The sequence below is a fragment of the Schistocerca piceifrons genome, chromosome 11, assembly GCF_021461385.2.
Source record: "Schistocerca piceifrons isolate TAMUIC-IGC-003096 chromosome 11, iqSchPice1.1, whole genome shotgun sequence".
NCBI lineage: Eukaryota > Metazoa > Arthropoda > Insecta > Orthoptera > Acrididae > Schistocerca > Schistocerca piceifrons.
This window is the reverse complement of record NC_060148.1, coordinates 51,507,956-51,530,427: the sequence shown is the minus strand read 5'-3', so window position 1 is coordinate 51,530,427 and position 22,472 is coordinate 51,507,956. Positions and strand designations below refer to the sequence as shown.

Below are 22,472 nucleotides of genomic sequence, written 5' to 3'. Positions count from 1 at the left end.
AGCAGTCTTATCTGTCGTACTTTATCTGTCGTCTCAGAATTAATTGGGGTGGAAGTCTGTCGACTTGATATGAGAATAAGGAGCTGATTTTTTATCTTTTTATTAATCAAATTTTTATTTGAGGTTTATTATCTTTGTAGCAGTTTATCGTCGGCCGAGAACGAGTGGCAGCAAAGCTAAACACTCGAACGAACAACGATAGTGAATAATAATGAAACATGCAAAAATAATTCCCAGGCCCGTCCTGTGTGGCCGCGGTCCAGCAGATACCGCCACGTTCTTACACACCACGGCGGGGCGCGGATTTCTGAGCAGGAAAGCAACTGCTGGGAGAGAACCCCCTTACGTCAGTCCAGTAGTCAGGACTCTGTAGAGGACACAGCAGTCAAATACTGTCTCAATACGAGCAGAGGTCACTGGGAAGGTCTTGAAAAAAGTGTAGTAATTGGTGTGGTAGGGTCTTTTCTTGCATTATGCAATACCCACTCTTTACATGACGAATAGTACAGTGTTTCCAGCTGATGCAAAAGTTTATGAACGTGGTTTTTCTGGAACGAAATTTTTCAGACAGGAGTATAGAAAACTACTATGACCTCAACAGTTTTGTGCGGTGATCCACAGTGTTGGCCTTACACTGAAGCGGCGGAAATTAAACTTGGTATTTGACCCTAAAGTAACTGCAACTTACGGGGATGACGTTTTGGTATTCCGTTATTTTGCGCCGTTGTATTGTAAGAAATTGCGCAGGTATATCGAGTGTTCGGTGGCCTTTTTTGCTTTGGACGTAAGTTTCAATACAAAGTGAGCAAATGTGGCACCAAAGCGCCGATAGTATGAAACCGGATACGACGACTGCTCAGTGTTTTCTGCCTCAGCCAATCACAGCACAGATGACACACTGTTATTACGAACTGTTAAATATTACTACCGCTTACTGCAAAAACTGCTGCTGCAAAATAAACATTTCGACCGTCGTACTTTGCGCAGTACATCGGAGCAGACAGGAAATTTTAAGCTGTTGCATGGACACCAGGGCAGCAGGCAGTCAACTGAAACGCTATAAGATGAATGGCCAGATCATGCGAATTAATTGCGTTATGTACTTGTGACCTATGAGCTTCTCGGTTAAGACTGAAATCAAAATAACTACGGAAAATACAGGCGATGACGTAGGGAGAAGCCGGCCGGAGTGGCCGTGCGGTTCTAGGCGCTGCATTCTGGAACCGAGCAACCGCTACGGTCGCAGGTTCGAATCCTGCCTCGGGCATGGATGTGTGTGATGTCCTTAGGTTAGTTAGGTTTGACTAGTTCCAAGTTCTAGGCGACTGATGACGTCAGAAGTTAAGTCGCATAGTGCTCGGAGCCATTTTTGAACGTAGGGAGAAGCGAGCGACGGAGTTGTTTATTCGTTAGGCAGCGTTCTGTCGCAGTAAGCGTTGCGTGTGCTCGCTTCTCGGAGAAGGGAATGAAACGCTGCCACGAAGCGCCAAGGTCGTGGCGTTGCTGGCGGCGGAGGGGTCACGTGACCTGAGAGCCGCTGCCCCGGGCCGGCCCGCCGGTTGTGGGACAGCGAGGCGGCGCTCAGTCGCTTTCCTACGGCGGGGCGGGCGAGTGTGCGTGTGGGCGCAGCAGCAGGTGGGGACGACGCGCGATCGCCCCGTGCTGTCTGAAGAGTGCGAGATTTGTTTGCAAAAAATGTTGCAACTATTGCCGGTACTAATAGTTGAATTCAGTATAAAGAGCCGCAAAGTACAGACAGCTGTTACAATTGACAGTATGTACTCAGTTTAATCTCAAAACAAAAAAATTTTTTCGTTGTAGTGATCTGAAAAGGCAGCAACACAACTAGTTTAGGTACAATAAACTCAGCTTGCTACTAAGTGACAGAATAGAAATGAAGGAAAATTACTTGCTCCCTCAGACACGGCCTCTCGCGAAACAAATTTTATTGCACGCAACTTCCTGGCAGATTAAAACTGTGTGCCGGGCCGAGAGTCGAGAACTCGGGTCATTTGCCTTTCGCGGGCAAGTGCTCTGCTGCGGAAGTAGAGCTATGAGGAGGTGTTTTGAGTTGTGCTTCGGTAGCTCCGATAAGCCGTCACGGTAGCTCAGCGTGTTCGGTCAGAGAGGTGTTTGGCCTCTGTAATAAAAAAACTGAGTCAAAGGATCAACAAACGAACCTGACCGAATGTCATGTGACGTAGTGACGTACACAACGATCAACAACGAACAAAATGCAAAAAAACAAGTGGTAGAGCACTTGCTCGCGAAAGGCAAAGGTCGGGAGTTCGAGCCTCGGTCGGGCACCCAGTTTTAATCTTCCAAGAAGTTCAATATCAGTGCACACTCCGCTGCAGAGCGAAAATTTCACTCTGGAAATTTTATTCCATGTTTAGAAGTGAAACTGTGACTGAAAGTACTCTGGTGAAGTAAGTAGGATACCTCGGACTCCGTCTTGGCTAAATAAAATTCGTTTATATCGACAAGCCTACATCAAACTAGAAATGGCCCACGTCGTCTGTACAAGCCTCTTACAAATAGTTACGTAGGTGAACCTATTTCGTTAAATAAGGCGCCTCAAACGACTTCTGAAGGCAACAAAAATTTTATTCTCAGTATTTCACTCTGTTATCCGCGTAAACTGCTCGCTAAGAGGTACAAACTTGTGTTTAAAGCCCTCTTACAGCGAGACAAGTATTACGCTGAACGAGACAGATACGGAGATTGCCATCGCATCTCGTGGAGCCCAAATAACCCACGATACGTTCATCCATCGTCTGGGAATGACAGCACATGGCAACTTGCAACAAAGTTTGAACATTATCTCAAACCTCCTCAAAAGTTTCTCTCCCTTCCATGCATAACGTCAAATATTCGAGACAGTGGTGCATTTGTAAAGTAATAGATTACATGTGCAGTATAAGTGCGAGTTGTAGTCTTGACAGAATCGGGCGTGGCGTGGGGTTTATACTGGTTGTGACTTGTGAGACCTCTGCACTGTACCTCATGCCGCTGTAGGACTTTCAGCAAACTTGCAAGTCTAACACCTAAGTCTGTATGTACGTGCCGGCAAGCCGCGTGGCAGTGTGTGGCAGAGGGTACTCTGGTACCACTGACTGCTCCCATCCGCCTTGGCTGTGCCGCTCGTGAGTGGTACGTGGCTGGCGTCATCGTCGGTAAGCCCGTGTGTAGGCTGCAGTTTCTAGAATTTTCTCGTCTCGCTAATTTCGCTGCAGGCCTGAAAGCGTCGAGGAGAGACGCTGGCACTGCGGCACTGCGGTTTGTCGGCAGGAAGCGGGCGTCCGCGCGGTGGGTGCAGATAAGTGCGTGTCGCCAGTTCAGGGTCGGCAGCGGCGGGAGGTGACGTCACGCGGCCACGCTGGTGATAGTCGGCGGGGGTGGGCGGGAAGCCAGCGAGGCGCAGAGTAGAATGGCCTCGGTGCACGAAATACCCTCCACTACACACCGTAAAGTGCGGGTGGTAACTCATTCCTGCTACATTATGCATCGCAATATTGTTTAGTACTTCATGTTTAGATTTGATTGCTACGCGTAAGGGGCGATGTAACGAATTAACAATTATGCAGATGAGAGTATACCGGTACATTCGTAACAGGAAACACTGGCACCACTTAAAATTTACGGTTTACGAGTGGAACAACAGTTTCCTTCAGATCGCATAAATAATATAATTGTTGACATGCTGGCGTACTTTGACAACACAAATTGTACGGTTTTGTGGTGAATGTGGTTCGTCGATTGGCGGTCAGCGTCCTCCTTCCTGCTCCACGCTTCCGCAGTGCGTTCCTGCCGCCACCGAGTCCGCGACACTCCCACCAGAGCCCCGCTGGTGCCAGCCCGCCCGTTGCTGAGGAAGGGCCGTCTTACAGCCTGGGCGCGGACTGAGGCGCGACACGAGGCTACAGCGCGACGCGCACGAATCACGCGTGTCCAGCGCATGTCGAGACGCGTGCACGTGTTTTGCACGCGCCGGCTGACGGCGCTCCACGCTGACAGAATCGAAGCGCGCGCACACTGTAATCTTTCTCAAACGATTTTACAGAAACTACTCAGTAAAAATATTTCATTTTTTACTTGCTTGTAGCGTTATATGGCAGCTTCGTGGCCAAGTGCCCATCATCTCGCCAATTGTCATACTTATTGCGGTATACACATTATAGTAAGACGCTACGCAAACTTCGAAAAGTCTGCAATGAAAAATACGGGTCGCTATGATTTTGCGTTTGGTTACACCATATGTTGTTGCGTTTGAAATTTAGCCAACATGTTGAATTTTTGTTTAGACTTGGGAGGAGGTCTCTATCTGCCTCCGATCTCGAGAAAACGCATCCTATGTAGCGCGCTCACTTCCAATCTCACGCCCGCGAGAATGAAATACTCGCAACATCTCTCCTATCTCCTAAACCGCTCGAGACATCGAAACGAAAGATTGGCGAATGATGGCACACAAGGAGAGTATTTTGCTAATTCGTAAACACAGGGAACTTTATATTTGGCGATATATCAGTACTTATACTTCCCTACTTATTTTTTTGACTCCATTGGTAGTTATTTCTTGAGTTATCGACAGCTAGCGAAACAAGATTTTTCTAGTTGTTGTTGTTGTTGTTGTTGTGGTCTTCCGTCCTGAGACTGGTTTGATGCAGCTCTCCATGCTATTCTATCCTGTGCAAGCTTTTTCATCTCCCAGTACCTACTGCAGCCTACATCCTTCTGAATCTGCTTAGTGTATTCAGCTGTTGGTCTCCCTCTACGACTTTTACCCTCCACGCTGCCCTCCAATACTAAATTGGTGATCCCTCGATGTCTCGGAACATGTCCTACCAACCGATCCCTTCTTCTAGTCAAGTTGTGCCACAAACTCCTCTTCTCACCTATTCTATTCAACACGTCCTCATTAGTTACGTGATCTACCCATCTAATCTTCAGCATCACCACATTTCGAAAGCTTCTGTTCTCTTCTTGTCCATACTATTTATCGTCCATGTTTCACTTCCATACATGGCTACACTCCATACAAATACTTGCAGAAACGACTTCCTCACATTTAAATCTACACTCGATGTTAACAAATTTCTCTTCTTCAGAAACGCTTTCCTTGCCATTGCCAGTCTACATTTTGTATCCTCTCTACTTCGCCCATCATCAGTTATTTTGCTCCCCAAATAGCAAAACTCCTTTACTACTTTAAGTGTCTCATTTCCTAATCTAATACCCTCAACATCACCCGACTTAATTCGACTACATTCCATTATCCTCGTTTTGCTTTTGTTGATGTTCATCTTATATCCTCCCTTCAAGACACTATCCATTCCGTTCAACTGCTCTTCCAAGTCCTTTGCTGTCTCTGACAGAATTACAATGTCATCGGCGAACCTCAACGTTTTAATTTCTTCTCCATGGATTTTAATACCTACTCCTAATTTTTCTTTTGTTTCCTTTACTGCTTGGTCAATATACAGATTGAATAACATCGGGAATAGGCTACAACCGTCTCATTTTATTTTCCTAGTATGAAAATAGAAATGAAATTTCTTCTCTTATGTTACTACAAACCGACACTCTATTGACCTCTGTGATTGCCAGTTACTTGTTTTCTGAGGCACTCTGTTTCAGAATTCTGCCGCAGTAGCTGCTGTGAGATGAGTTTGTGCAAATTATACCTTTTTGACAAAGTACAATTAAAATTGTTAACAAGAGAAATGTGGGCGTTACTCATAAATGGTGACGCTTCTTCGAATGAGAAAAGGTTAACAACTCACACAAAAATTAATTGCCAATTCTGTTGGAGTTTTGGTCGAATCCCCTGGTAACCCATTGTGTCTAACACTGAGGAACTGGAATGGAAAATTACCAAAGGATTTTATTTCTTCTCTTGTCTGAGCAGTATTAAAATAATGATGAGCGTTCCTTCAGGCGGAGTAAATACGCACCTGCCGGATGCTGGTTACTCACCTACTGCTCTGGCCAAACTGTGTGATAGCGAATGAAATAGTTGTTACTGAGAGAAGGAAAGAATTGATCTGTCGCACAACACACTGGTCAGTGGATTGTCAGCAGCGGAGGATAATACGCGCGACAGGAATGCAGAAGCTGGCCATGTGTGCCTTGTGAGCTGGAGTTACAAGAACATTGTCATGAAAGTAGATCTCCCTTTGTAAGCACTACATTTCAACAAATTAAATATATCTAAGCACCACACTCTTTTTGGATATTCCTACTTTCGTAATAATACCATTTTTTTCATTTGTATAATTAGTTTAATTAATGCGGAATAATGTGCATGCAACAATTGAAATGCTGTTTCTCATCTTAGCGAGCCAATTGAAACATTGTTATTTCTGACTGCTTTTCAAGTGTTTCTAGCTTGCAGTGGAAATGTGATGTCCACAGGTACACACTATAATGTCTCTTATGAGATCTATATCCAAGTAACGACAGTGAAACCCACGTACTTAATATCTTCGACATTTTATCAGAAGCAGAAAGAGGTCATACCTGTGGAAATAACGCCTTTTCGACTTCTTGCGGCAGATCATAGAGATACGTCAGCATTTCAGGCAGCAAGTAGATACCCTTATTTTAATTTACTGCCTCGTTTCTAAATCACGTGATTTTATAATTATTCCTTACTTCCTTATTCACAACCCTCAGGATGAATCTTCTGTCCCTTCTTACGATCTGAAAACATGGCGGAGGCAGAAGATAATAATCCCAGTGGCTAAGGGCTCACAAGTTACTGAACTGTTCATAGTTCTTGGCAAAAGAAGAAACAAAACAGAACTACTGCAGAGAAATTTGCAACTGAAAACTATTATGTAGTAACTTAAATAGATGGAGCGCTTGAACGGCGAAAGACGAAACACTACTTGTAACACCATAGCTCTAATGCTCTACTGATTTATTTTGCTTTTGTTTCATTTAATGTTACATCGTTGAGCTTCTGTAAATATGTTTGATTGAATAGACAACACAAAATCGTTTACTCCTTTCTTTGTTGAAACTTTGATGTCATGGTTTGATTCTATGCAAAGTAGTGTATCTGTCATTTAAATTCTTTGTCCCATTTGGAGGGAACAAAACTTACTATATATAAGTGTAATTTCTGTGTGAATAATTTTTTGTAGAAATGTCAATATGTGCAAATGTTCTGTTTTATTAAATCAGTTTGGTTGCTGTTATGTAAACTGTTGATCCTCACTTAGGGTTCTTAGTTAGTTAGTTTGTATGTTAATGGTATAGTGGTTCCCCTCGGGAACGGAACTGTGTAGCGCGCGCAAATTGTGGTTGGCCTAGGTAGGAAAGGTGGAGCAAGAGTCAGTCGGGGACGAGCTACGAGTCGGGGATGAGCTACCAAACTGTGCACTGCCATGTAAAGGATGCATATTGTGCTGGTTCCGAGAGAGGCTTTTTCTGCTAATTTCCAATGCCTCGGATGGATGGATAAATAGCTGGAACTATTCTTGAATTTGTATCTATCATCGCCACCAAGAACTGACAGAGTCTAGCAATTCTACCTGCAATTCCACCTACCAACATGCAGTTGCCACCACATTGCGCAATCATTGCATCGGAATACTACAATGATGTACAGTGAAGGATCAGCTTAATGGATGTTAGTGTGCTCAAATATAAGGTAATTTATATCTGAATTTATGTACCTACCTTGATTTTTCTCCTCATCATAACACCCCTCAGGTGCCGTTCCGTTTGAACTGAAGTAATTACCGAGTGTCCCCACTGAAAGAACATTAATGACCAGTGTTTTGCTAATTGATGCCTCTTGAACTTAGCAAAAGAAAGTTAAAGTTAATGTAGCAAGAGAGCGAGTTAAAGTAAATGTTGTTCGCTGAAAATAATTTTCCTATTAAAACTGCTTATTAAAGTGCTGTTGCCAATTGTAAAATTAAAAGTTCTTAAGACAGAGGCTTATAAAGTAAATGTTCACATTACTGCCTGTTGTAAATCGCAGGTGAGTCAGTATCTTACATATCTGTTAATTTTGTGTCTCATGGTAGTAAAAGTGGAAAACTGCAGTTTTGAAAAGTTATACTCATGTTTGCTAAGCATTTGTCTCTCTTGTATATTAGAAGTGCATAATAATAGTATAACAGGATCCACAGTTTGTCTATTGTGTTAATGCTCGGTAATGGAAAGACCACTAATTAGGAAAACCATACTTTCTTTAAAGCCTGAAAGTAATAGTGTGTTTCGGTATCTCTTATAATTTTGCAAATAGTCTCTGCTGCCCTAACTGTTAGTGTCAATCTTACCGCAAACATATGTATGTGTCAGAGTTCACTGCACTCGCGTGTGACAAAGTATAGGTTGTGTTTATCCATTAAAGTTACTAATAACTATTTTCTTGAACGAGAATGTTAATCACTCTCTCTTGCCTAGTTAGGCTGGCGACCTTCTTCTTTATCCGTTGAACAGTGCAGATAGGCAAAATTTTGTTTGTTACTGTTCGAATATTTACGTAATTCTGACTTTCATTTCCGATAAGCCACCTCCGTTAGGGACAACACGGTCAACATAACAAAATTCCTCTCAGAGGGTAACACTGCTCTGTTGCTTTATACCATAATTGCTTTAACAAGATAGTTTTATTTCACGACCTGCTTCCAACTTTAAGGTTATGGTATAGCAGTAGCAGACAAGAGTGTTATACGTGGCTTTTCCGTGACAGGACTAATTGTTCTGTTGGGGAATCGTACATACGAAGCCAAACTTGGTATTTGATTGAATAAGCTACGTAAATGCTGTTGCAGTGTTATATACTCAGTGTCAATAAAATTCAGTATACTATAAGGCTGTATTTTTGGGATGGGCAATACCTCCACTGCCCATACGCGCCGTGCCGGAGTGAGCACACGGCAGGACTGCCTTCCTCCTCCCCCCCCCCCCCCTCACCACCCCTCACGCGGTACTCGCGTGACGCGCCATGCCAGAAACTGTGCCGCAACCACAACGCCGCGCGACCTGGCGCAGGCGCGCGTCGCGTCCCAGTCGCGTCGCGTCGCAGTTTGCGCGTCCCCATTTGAACCTGAAGTTAGGAAAACGCGCGCTGCGTCGCGCCACACGCACTATACGCGTCTCAATTTGCGCCTGGCCTGGAACCCTAAAAATGAAGTGAACTGACAGGGAGATGATCCCGTTTGGGGTTGTTCGGTCGGTAGGAGAAAGACCTCCTGTTTCACTCGAATTTGTCGGTTTGCGCGGCGGTGAAACCGACAGGCAATGATGGTGGCCGAACAAACACAGAGACCCCCAGAGACTCGCACCAGGCTGCATACAGCGTAACATTCTAAGAGTCGGGAAAGGGCCTTAACTATATTCTGAAGTTTAGAATTAAAAGTTAGCTGCCAAGCCCTTGCTAATCCTAAGTCATGTGCAGACCCCTTTAAATCACGTTACCAAGTCTATGGTAACGGATTTCCTGAAATATGAACAGTTACTAAGCAAGGATTGTTCTTAAACGAAAATGCTGGCCACACTATTAAGTTTATCGATGTCTAATATACTAAAATTTTTGGTCACCGATCTGCTCAATATGCCACGCTGAATTTGTCTTTTCTCATACACAAAACTACTTAAAAAATCCGTACTTTCTAGAACAAAACAAAAAAATAAGGAATGAATTTGTTTGCCTTCACTGTAAAGCACTTTTGAGACATGTAGCACATGTAGACATGAAACTGGCAAACAATAACTTCCTTCGGAGCTCATACTACACACGACCGTACCATTGAAAGGTATTGCTCTGACTACTTAGATTGGTGTAAGCGTTCTCCATTTGCAAGAGAAGAGATGCGTGAAGAATACTCTGTTCTGATTGCTCAGTCTACATTAAGGCCAATACAAAAATATTATTCTCCTGTGTTAGCGCGCTTTTTTTCATGACTAACAAATCAATAAACAACACACTCTCGAACTGTACTTTTTTCCAAAATATTTAACATTCTGATACTTTATTTATACTTTACATTATTAACTGTTTTCATTTACACTGAAATTAGCTTCCCTTTACCATAAACTTACTTGACACACTATAATACAAAATTCCCCGTCTTCATTCACAGTGTATTAAAAATTTCTCACGTTACTTTGTACGGCGTTTGTCACTATAACAATGATCTACATATTTACTTTAGACCACATTCACGCATCATCCACACTACTAAAGACATACACAAAACTGTACAAAAATAAAAGAAAAATCCTTCAAGAAATAAACATTACAATTCACAAAAACATTCCCTTGACTGTTTCTTGAATGTGTCTGTCCGCTACTGTACCCTGGTGGATGACAATTTGAACTACCTACTCGACTGAACCCACTTCACTGAACCCACTTCACGACCTTTCACTGTGAACGCACGAGTCAGTCTCCCGACACACAGGCTTCATCCACTGTGTGAAGCAACTCCTGCAAGGGTACACGCATGACTGCTTGTTAAATGACGAATAATACAGATTCAGGTCATAAAACAGTGTTGTTAACAGGAGAAGTAAAGAGAACATCTCGTTGAATAAAGTAATACTGTAGTTCTGTACAGCCTATTTAGTATTTTGGTAGAAGTCTATTTCAAACCATTTCCATACCAAATAACATTGCACTGTAGAAAAAAATGATGGAAATAATGTCCTTGCCGCTTCTGGAGCTTGTTCTCCAAATGAAATATGCTGAAAGAAAAGGTAAAGCTGGAAAATGGTATTATTAAAGATTTGCTGTTATTCACCAATGGCATCAGTCAGACAGAAAGGGTGTGATACTGCTGGAACCGACTAAGGATGGACTGTACAGGGTGAGTCACCTAACGTTACCGCTGGATATATTTCGTAAACCACATCAAATACTGACGAACCGATTCCACAGACCGAACGTGCGGAGAGGGGCTAGTGTAATTGTTTAATACAAACCATACAAAAATGCACGGAAGTATGTTTTTTAACACAAACCTACGTTTCTTTAAATGGAACCACGTTAGTTTTGTTAGCACATCTGAACATATAAACAAATACGTAATCAGTGCCGTTTATTGCATTCTAAAATGTTAATTACATCCAGAGATGTTGTAACCTAAAGTTGACGCTTGAAACATTGTCCTCACTTAATTGCAGGGGCCCAAACAGCTGCAACATACATCGGTTTTCTACAGAATGATCTGCCAACGTTCCTCGAAAATGCCCCACTGGAAACGCGTCGACGTGTGTGGTATCAGCATGATGGTGCACCTGCACATTCTGCAATTGACACTAGGCTGACCCTTGACAGGATGTTCGACGGGCGTTTCATAGGACGTGGAGGACGCATAAGTTGGCCAGCCCGTTCTTCTGATCTTACACCTCTGGACTTCTTTCTGTACGGTACGTTAAAGGAGAATGTGTACTGTGATGTGCCTACAACCCCAGAGGATACGAAACAACGTATTGTGGCAGCCTGCGGCGACATTACACCAGATGTACTGCGGCGTGTACGACATTCATTACGCCAGAGATTGCAATTGTGTGCAGCAAATGATGTCCACCACATTGAACATCTATTGGCCTGACATGTCGGGACACCCCTATTCCACTTCGCAATTGAAAATGGAGACCACGTGTGTACGTGTACCTCACCCCTCATGGTAATGTACATGTGCATCAGTGAAAAAGACCAATAAAAAGGTGTTAGCATGTGGACGTAATGTGCTGTTCCAGTCTCTTCTGTACCTAAGGTCCATCACCGTTCCCTATGGATCCCTACGTAATTCGGTGCTCTCCGATACACACGATCGAACAGCATAGGAGTGGTACTAAAGCGTCAAGTTTAGGTTAAAATATCTGTGGATGTAATTAACATTTTAGAATGCAACAAACGGCACTGATTACGTATTTGTTTGTATGTTCAAATGTGCTAACAAAACTAACGGGGTTCCATCAAAAAAATGTAGGTTTATGTTAAAAAACATACTTCCGTGCATTTTTTTATGGTTTGTAGTAACCAATTACACTAGCCCCTCTCCTCACGTTCGGTCTGTGGAATCGATTCGTCAGTACTTGATGTGGTTTACGAAATATATCCAGCGGTAATGTTAAGTGACTCACACTGTATTTATCAAATGTCGCTGGAGACAGGTGTGGCTGTCACTCGTAGAAGTATCGTCAGTCACCTGTATGCTGAAAGGGCTGCTCCGTGTTGCCGTGTTTCAGAATCGTCCGCAATGGAAGCAGTTAAGGGCATCACAGAGACGGTGGCTGTGGACCTGGGTGCTCTCCTGGACGCCGGGGACGACGCCATGGTGATACTCGAGGCAGGTGACACTCGGCTGGTGGTGCACAGGGCCGTCCTCGCAGATAGGAGCCCTGTGTTCGCGGCAATGTTCGCCCACGACACCCTTGAGGCCTGCACTGGCGTGGTGAGGATTGCCGACATCGGGGGCCCGGTGCTGAGGCAGCTGGTCTCCTACCTGTACACTCTGCGGGCCCCCCAGCTGCCCGGCACGGCCCCCCAGCTGCTGACTGCAGCGGATAAGTACGGGGCATCGGGGCTGAAGGCGGAGTGCGAGCGGCAGGTGGCCGCTCAGCTGACCGTGGAGACCGCGGCGGCCGCAGCCGTCCTCGCAGTCCGCCACTCCTGCAGTGACCTCAGGCGAGCCGCCATCGAATTTATTAAGGCACGTACCCACGAGGTGATGGCCACTCAGGGTTGGGCAGATGCCATGCGGAAGCAGCCGGAAGACTTGATCGAAGTGAGCCGGTTGCTGTACGATCCACCACCACAAACCAGGTAAGTGTGAGACAACCCACTGATTCGTGTCTCTCGGTTCTAGGTGTGTGTATTTCCGACTGTATAATTTTTCCCACTGAATTTTCGTAGATGTGTGTCTGCTGTAAAATACACCATCATAGACAGTCATTTCACCATAGCTCACAATGCTATCATTACCCTCGTGTAGCAGTTTCAGTGAACCCCTAAACTGAACAGTGTTCATTACCAGGTATGTTAGCTAACAAAGATCATCAAAGAGCCAGTTTGTAGGCATTATATTAAACTACATGTATACAGAAAGTGGTTGTTTAGGTTTTAGCATCAACTGTCATGACAGAGGGTACACTCACTGTGTGAATAGAGCATGACCCAGACTGCTGTGGACACAAAGCTGTATTGCCCAGCACAGGCTCCGACACAGTGACGGGTGTAGTTTGCAACCGGCAGCCTGTACTGGTTGCTGTAGGCCTGTTCCCATAAAGTAGTCTCTAAAGTTGCCCATTGCCTCTGTGGCTGATGACAATGAGATACCTTTGAATAGTGTCACACTGCATAAAGATGATGACCGAGTAAGTCACTTACAGCCGACACCTCGAGAAAGGTAGTGTACTGCAGAATGAGTAGAGGAGGGCGGCAACTTGTCTACAATTTTATATTGCTGATGTTGACCTGTGGAATTTTCTTTGTGTAGTAAAGGAGACTATCGGAGTAATCACTATTCACACCTTAGTATTACAGCTTTGGCTCTTACGTAGTTGTCTGTCACTTTCTTTCCACGTGCAAGCCATATGCCAGTAACTATTCCAAGATAATTCTTAGTTCTCTCCAAATCCAGACAGTACACGGAAGATGTTAATTGCTCTAAAGGCACATAATATAAAAGAATGCTCTGCTGTGAGGGCTTGTATGGAAGATGTTCAGAAAACCAGGTGAAGTAAGCATCGGTGCCCCAGTGTCTGTCTGCTCACACCTCTTGCAGCCTGAGACCACCTTGCAGGATCACAGGCCAGACCTACCAGCAGTTCCAGCTGGTCCCATAAAATTGAGTCTTCCCACCTCATTTTGTTCGCCTCTGTACTCAGCATTACATAAAGCTCACGCAGTGCTTTGATACGTTCCCATCTGTGACACACAGAATACCGTGCCTTACTGTGTATTCGACGAACAGGTGTCCACCCCTGTGTGTGTGTGTGTGTGTGTGTGTGTGTGTGTGTGTGTGTGTGTGTGTGTGTGTGTGTTTCAGTGGATCTATGGCTTTACTATAGCCACCCAGTGAACACTACAGGCTTCCATTCTCCTGTGGCACACCTTATGACATAATCTATCCCATCCATTGTTGTTGCTGTTCCACCTCTGATAGTCTGTGACGCTTAAAGTGGCTGTGCGACCAGAGTTCCCATTTTTCTGCACCATCTTACAGTTACATATGTTCATACAAGTCTAATAGCCACTAACACTGATAAATGATCATTTATTTTTCATTTAGATTTTAATACTTATGTAGTATTTCAGTGTTCTGCTCATGGGCGATTTTAACGCCAGGATTGGAAATCGAACAGAAGGGTATGAAAAGGTTATGGGTAAATTTGGAGAAGATATGGAGGCCAACAGGAACGGGAAACAACTCTTAGTAATCACAAACTCCTTTTTTAAACATAAGAACATTCACCGGTATACTTGAGAAGGCAGGGGAACCAGATCTGTCATTGACTATATAATAACAGATCAGGAATTCAGAAAGGCTGTGAGGGACACACGTGTATTCAGGGGATTCTTTGATGACACTGATCATTATTTAATCTTCAGTGAAATTGGGATTGCGAGGCCGAAAGTGCGGGAGGTCAGGTCCATATGCAGGAGGATAAGAGTGGAGAAACTTCAGGATAAGGAAATCAAGCAAAAGTACATAACAGCGATCTCAGAAAGGTACCAGTTAGTTGAATGTAGTCAGTTACAGTCATTGGAAAAGGAATGGACAAGGTACAGGGACACAGTGGCTAAAGAGTGTCTTGGAACAGTAGTGTGTAAAAGTAGGAGGAAGCAAACAGCTTGGTGGAATGACACAGTCAAGGCAGCCTGTAAAAGGAAAAAGAAGGCGTATAAAAAATGGCTACATACTAGAACTCAGGTAGACAGAGAAAGTTATGTTGGAGAAAGAAACAAAGCCAAACAGATAATTGCAGCATCCAAGAAGAAATCTTGGGAAGACTTTCGAAACAGGTTGGAGACATTGGGTCAAGCTGCTGGAAAACCATTCTGGAGTGTAATTAGCAGTCTTCGAAAGGCAGGTAAGAAGGAAATGACAAGTATTTTGGACAGGTCAGGAAAACTGCTGGTGAATCCTGTGGATGCCTTGGGCAGATGGAGGGAATATTTTGAAGAGTTGCTCAATGTAGGTGAAAATACGATCAGTAATGTTTCAGATTTCGAGGTAGAATGGGATAGGAATGATGATGGAAATAGGATCACGTTTGAGGAAGTGGAGAAAATGGTCAATAGATTGCAGTGCAATAAAGCAGCTGGGGTGGATGAAATTAAGTCGGAACTCATCAAATACAGTGGAATGTCAGGTCTTAAATGGCTACACAGGATAATTGAAATGGCCTGGGAGTCGGGACTGGTTCCATCAGACTGGACAAAAGCAGTAATCACACCAATCTTTAAACATGGAAACAGAAAATATTGTAACAACTACAGAGGTATCTCTTTAATCAGCGTTGTGGGTAAAATCTTCTCAGGTATTGTTGAAAGGAAAGTGCGAGTATTAGTTGAGGAGCAATTGGATGAAAATCAGTGTGGGTTTAGGCCTCTTAGAGGTTGTCAGGACCAGATCTTTAGCTTACGGCAAATAATGGAGAAATGTTATGAGTGGAACAGGGAATTGTATCTATGCTCTATAGATCTAGAAAAGGCATATGACCGGGTTCCTAGGAGGAAGTTATTGTCTGTTCTACATGATTATGGAATAGGAGGCAAACATTTGCAAGCAATTAAAAGTCTTTACATGGATAGTCAGGCAGCAGTTAGAGTTGACGGTAAGTTGAGTTCATGGTTCAGAGTAGTTTCAGGGGTAAGACAAGGCTGCAACGTGTCTCCACTGTTGTTCATATTATTTATGGATCATATGTTGAAAACAATAGACTGTCTGGGTGAGATTAAGATATGTGAACACAAAATAAGCAGTCTTGCATATGCGGATGACTTAGTTGTGATGGCAGATTCGATTGAAAGTTTGCAAAGTAATATTTCAGAGCTAGATCAGAAATGTAAGGACTATGGTATGAAGATTAGCATCTCCAAAACGAAAGTAATGTCTGTGGGAAAGAAATATAAACGGATTGAGTGCCAAATAGGAGGAACAAAGTTAGAACAGGTGGACGGTTTCAAGTACTTAGGATGCATATTCTCACAGGATGGCAACATAGTGAAAGAACTGGAAGCGAGGTGTAGCAAAGCTAATGCAGTGAGCGCTCAGCTACGATCTACTCTCTTCTGCAAGAAGGAAGTCAGTACCAAGACTAAGTTATCTGTGCACCGTTCAATCTTTCGACCAACTTTGTTGTATGGGAGCGAAAGCTGGGTGGATTCAGGTTACCTTACCAACAAGGTTGAGGTTACGGATATGAAGGATGATTGCAGGTACTAGTAGATGGGAACAATGGCAGGAGGGTGTCCACAATGAGGAAATCAAAGAAAAACTGGGAATGAACTCTATAGATGTAGCAGTCAGGGCGAACAGGCTTAGATGGTGGGGTCATGTTACACGCATGGGAGAAGCAAGGTTACCCAAGAGACTCATGGATTCAGCAGTAGAGGGTAGGAGGAGTCGGGGCAGACTGAGGAGAAGGTACCTGGATTCGGTTAAGAATGATTTTGAAGTAATAGGTTTAACATCAGAAGAGGCACCAATGTTAGCACCGAATAGGGGATCATGGAGGAACTGTATAAGGGGGGCTATGCTCCAGACTGAACACTGAAAGGCATAATCAGTCTTAGATGATGATGATGATGATGATGATGATGATGATGATGATGATGATGTAGTAGTATTTTATGTGCTATTTGACATATCAGAAATCTTGTGCTCAAGATGACACTGTGCATTCCCTGAACCAATTGTAATGAACATAGAGCCAGTGTTGTAAATCATTCAGTGTCTTTCTCTTTTATTCAATAAAGATTAACATCAAAATTCCTTGTTTAAACAACAAACATATTACAATTGTTTACATTCTTGAAAAAAATTTAAAGCATTATATTATTCCAAACTCGTTATGCACGCTGTGGGAAATGACTCAAGCACTTATGTTTGAAAAACTTTTTGTTAACGGGAATCTTTTTACTAGCAGTAATCTTTGTGTATATTTTAAAAATTCTCTTGATGATGTATAATAGATTCTTGTCGTGATCTTCACCTAGTTCACTGCCTCATACTTCCCACACTATTGGGTGTCAGTTACAGACAGATACACAATGTTTGGTTCTGGAACTGCCTCTGTCTTTCACTGATTCCACCCCCCCCCCCCCCCAACCTCTCAAAATTATACATAGTGTCACACTCAAATTTTATACACCACAGGTGCCTATGATTTTAACAATAATTAAAATAAGATGTATAAAACCAGGTGTAAGCAGAATTATTTTTTACTTCATACAGTGTCCACTTCACACAGTGAAGTGATATAGTGTTTTCCCATTTTTTGGGGAGGATGTCTCACTATCCCATGTTCATCCTACTCCCCCTTGTATCCATGCCAGCCCTTCTAGATAGACATCAAATTCTTACGGAATTTACCATTCATACCTACTGTATGTGAAGGACAAACATAATTTTATTTCAGTAGCAAGTTCACAGCACAACTTACATCATCAATCACAAACATTGCTCATCACCCCCCCCCCTTCCCCCCCCCCCCCCCCCACACACACACACACACACACACACACAGTAGTGTGTGTTTTTCCATCACTGGGGAATGACACAGCTTACTTTAACTACCCCATGGTTTCATGTGTGCTTACAAGGTGAGGATGCTCACTTGAAAAATACTTAAATTCCTGTCAACCGTATTTAATGAATGAAATTTAGATGAATGTGGTAATACTGTCATGACATGTAACTGTTGCACAACCACAGCCTCTTTCTGTTGTCAAATCATGGGTTTCACCGTGCCTTACTATCCGCTGTACTGAATTCCTTCTCCAGCTCAATTTGAAACACGCTGTCAACCATTTAGTTACCTGTACCTTTCAAAGACCAGTTTTTAAAACAGGCTTTGAACGATGTCTGATGATCAAAGTATCACATTAATTACAATCGAAATGTTTCACAATCAGACGAGTGTCGTGCCTGTCAAATTTATATGCGTGTGTTACCATGCTCAGAAGCAGCCAAATTTCCTGAACTGCATTCCACCTGGTTTGTACACAGCCACATAACTTTCTTGCACTTTGTCTATTATCGTCCATATGAAAACAAATACCACAGTAATGTAAATATCAGAAATCCCTTTACCAGAGATGGTGGTCCTCAGTGCTTGTAAACTCAAGTTAATTACAATAAATGACATTTCAAAAAGCAAGATTCAGCTTCAGACTACATGCTTTTGTAATGGACTGGGATCCAGGACTCCAATCCGGTCACTACAGATCTTAACTATCATTTTAACCACATGTAACATCATATGCACTTTTTCAAACTTGATATGATGGGGCATAAAGTTTTGTTTTGGGCAGGGATTGTGAATGAAGCACAATAAAATGTTATAATTTTATGTATCAAAATTTTTCACCGCTAGAGGGATGATGAAACTGAAATGATTATACAACAAAGTATTCCCCCGCTGCGTTTCGAACCCAGCATATATCATGTTGTTTTCTAGCCACATATAGATACACAGCGTCGGTTTATTTCACCACCAGTGAAATATGCTCATGCCTGAACTAGAAATTATGCGAGGAAAAGTTCTGTGCTGACTGGGACTCTTAACCCTGTATATGCTATCACCACTGGCTACACACCTGTCAAATACTTATCCACCAGCCACTAGGAGTGAAATTTATAAATCTGAAATAATAGGATAAAACGTTCTCTGCCTGTTTCATAGTCAAAATTGGCACCAATTGTTATTGTTGACGTTGCAAGCACAAATGCTAAAAATCATTATTGCTTTCCACATATTACTTGCAGTGCGAATGCTACAACTTGAAATCACACAGTGAAAATTTTTGTACCCAACCAGTATTTAAAACCAGACCTTCCCCTTTCTTTGAAACCTGGATAACTATGGAATGTTAGGGACCCAACAAAACGATGGAACTGTATTGTCCGAAAAGTGTTCAAAATGGCAGAAAGAGATATCCGAGTTAGATTCCCAGTTCAGCACCAACATTTTCAACATTGCAAGTTCAAATAAGTTTGCCGTGACTTTACATGACAATTGTTTCAGCAATGAAATAAAATTTCTGGTGCAAGAAAGGTTAATGGTGAGCTTCCACTAGCCGGACGTCTGCCTCTGTCATGGCCCAACATACACCGACTCTCCTCCAGCAGATAGTGAATGACCGTCGGCTTTATTGTAGATTAGGAAGGAAAGTGGAACCTTACGTTGTTCAACAGAAGTCACCGGAGGCAAAGAGGGTCTGTTAATACTTGTTAAGTGTTTGGCTGATCAGTGACTCGAACACAGAGCTTAAGAAAATGAAGGTAGAGCAATTTTAACAGACCACCAAACTACTTTCAATGCAGTGCCACTGTTTTGCCTTTAACGAAGGATGCTCCTCACTGGATGAGTGTTCTGTTTCCCTCGAGGTTCATTACAACCTTTACAAAACATTCTTTTCCTTGTTAATCCATATCAATGGCCACTAGTTGCCTCAGCTACCTAATGTGTACTTTAGAGTTGTTTTTGTAATCACTGAAATAAAATCACATAATTGTCAGCTGCACTACTGGCATTATTGTAGGCTACAGAAATTTGTGCAGGAAGTGTTTTCTCCCACCTGAGCTGCTGTGATCTTGTAAGAGTTTAAGTTACACCAACACTAGATCGTACAAAATAAACTCAGCGACAAGTATCAATCAAACTTCCACAATGTTCTCCAGGGATCATTGTCACATTTATAACTGCAGTAGTGTGGCATTGTGTCAAGGAACGTTAATTATTTTCTAGTTCTTTATTATTGTGATAGAGGCTTATAATTTTACTAAAAGAAGAGATGCATTTGATATATAAGGAAGTCAATCATAGGCAGTGACTGTTGTTTGAGAATGCATCCATTGTTATTCTTGAAGTGGTTTCCCTTTATTATAATCTCGGAAGGAATTTATTTTTTACTTTGAAGTGGTATTAAGCTACTAAGCAGCCATGTTTATCCACTATAATAGTTTTTTGAAGAGATCATTCATTATTATAATTTCTTATGTTATTATTAACGCCGTCAATCTTGGCAAAGATGAGGCTTGTCTTCAGTAAATGTAGCTTATGTAGCACAGATAATCCCTCCATATAAATTCCATGTGGAAAAAGGGGGCCTAAAAATGTACCTTGCAAGTGCGTAAGAAAGTCCATAATTTTTCCTCATGTAGCATACTACATTGATGCATGTAGCCTAAAAGGACCACCCATAATTTAACTGAAACAAGTAGATTCATGCATAATATCATAGACTTTTGTCTGACGTGTTGTCATGCAGGTTGGAATAAGTATATTTATCAATCATAATTTTTTATTTGTAGCTATAAAATATTCTTTGAGTGACTTATTGAATATTGTACACTTGAAGGTCATAAGGATTGTTGTTTAAACCTTTGAAAATGCTGCATGAAGTATTTTGTGCATCACAGTATATTGATAATTTTTACTTATGGACCATGTGACAGCAACTGAATAAAACACAATTTTAGTGCCATACGCGTTTAAAGTTTATTTTCTGCAAGGCGTTATCAGTGGCCTGGAATATGAACATATGTTAGCTATTTAATTTACATTTTTGTCACTGTGCCTATAGGTTATAAACAGTTCTGGTAGTTGGTATTTCCTATTAAGTAGTAATGTTTTGAACTGTACTTACAGGTTGTGTGGACAATTTCTTACATATTACACTCCCATTGCATTTTTGGTGGTGTTCTTCTTATGAATGACAATTTGCAGTTTTTTCCCACACTCCACAGCACTATGAACTGAAAGATTGTTTCAGTGCAATGTTTTGGTTTCTGTTGCTGACTGTCAAATGTTTTTACCAAAGATCGAATGTTATTGCGAAACTTTAGAGTGTAATTATTGAAGTATCTGTGATCTGTTTGTGTACGCGCGTGTGTGTGTGTGTGTGTGTGTGTGTGTGTGTGTGTGTGTGTGTGTGTGTGTGTGTGTGTGTGTGTGTGCGCTTGTGTGTGTGTGTGTGTGTGTGTGTGTGTGTGTGTGTGTGTGTGTGTGTGGTATTTTTTTTATTTTGGCTCTGCTTATGTGTGTAGGTCATGGTGTACCATCTGGTTCTTTTCTGTGTGGTGTTGTCAGTGTGTGTTTGTAAGTTTTCAGCTTGTGAGTCCTTTTGTATTCTGGAAATGTGTTTGTTCTGTTGTATTATTTTGTGCGTGTATGTGGTAAGTGTGTCAAAGAAATTACGTCAGGAAATAATTTTTTCATTTGCAGTTGGTTTGTTTTGATGTGGTGGTTTACCAGTATGGCTCAATCGATTACTGCCAAATGTCATGAAATGTGACCAATTAGCCATCATGCGGCACTTTAATTCAATAGGAAATGTTGAGGAGGAAGAAAGAAAGAAGTAATTAAGCGTCAAACATCCCATCGACTGCAAGACCATTAGAGACAAAGTAGAATCTACAGCTCTCAAATGTTAGAAAGGAAATAGATCGTGCCATTTCAAAGGAATGGTCACAGTATTTGCATTGCTTAGTTTAAGAAAATAAAGGAAAACTTAAAACAGGATGGTTGGATGGACATTTGAACTATTTGACTTTACCTTCATAAAACAAAAATGTTTGGTCCTGACAAAAAACGTAAAATCAAAGGCTAATGTGAGTCCTCAGAATGTAACAGTACACATCTGGTGTAATGAAGCTCTTTTGTGTTAAGAAATTCTTCCCACGGATATGTCCATATTTATTAGCATCCATTGTATTCATGGTTGTCCGCAAAGATTTTCATTGTGTTGTGCACATAAAACCAGAGGGGAAAAGCAATTTTGATTTTTATCGCCTCTGCATGTCTTGTCAGCTATGACAGCTGGTGTCTATTTCAAGTCTGTCACACACAACTTTAAATGATTGCTTGAAAAGTTAAAACATGTACCTCCTAGCAAGTGGCAAAAAAGAATTCGATAATCAACATCATCTTGTGTGCAGTCAACAACGATGGTGCATGCAGCACGCGGGGATAGATTCCCAACCTACACAGAATGTTCTGTTAGGTTATTTCCAGTATATATATGGGCACATCCTGCTACAGCTAAACTAAGCAAATTTTTAACATGTATTTGTGGTTAGAAAACAATGAGAGGTGGTGGATTCAGATCCATCCCAGTAAAGGAACAAAATACTTTTTCTCGACAGTTCAGATTCTCATTTTGCTATATTTGGATATGTATTGTATTATTGCACTTAGTTAACAATCCTATTAGTTGCTAGGTTTGAATCATCGAACACAATGCCGAGTCATTTCAACATGCACCCACACAC

General features: G+C 42.1%; 1 protein-coding gene across 1 annotated transcript in view; it reads left to right on the top strand.

The window, feature by feature from the left end:
- The window catches only part of LOC124720159, an 85,455-nt gene that overhangs the window by 31,221 nt on the left and 31,762 nt on the right, over window positions 1–22,472 (top strand). The window contains exon 2 of the mRNA XM_047245467.1: window positions 12,217–12,793. Coding sequence (XP_047101423.1) covers window positions 12,228–12,793 — 566 coding nt within the window. The 5' untranslated portion in view covers window positions 12,217–12,227. The remainder of the gene's footprint in view (window positions 1–12,216; window positions 12,794–22,472) is intronic.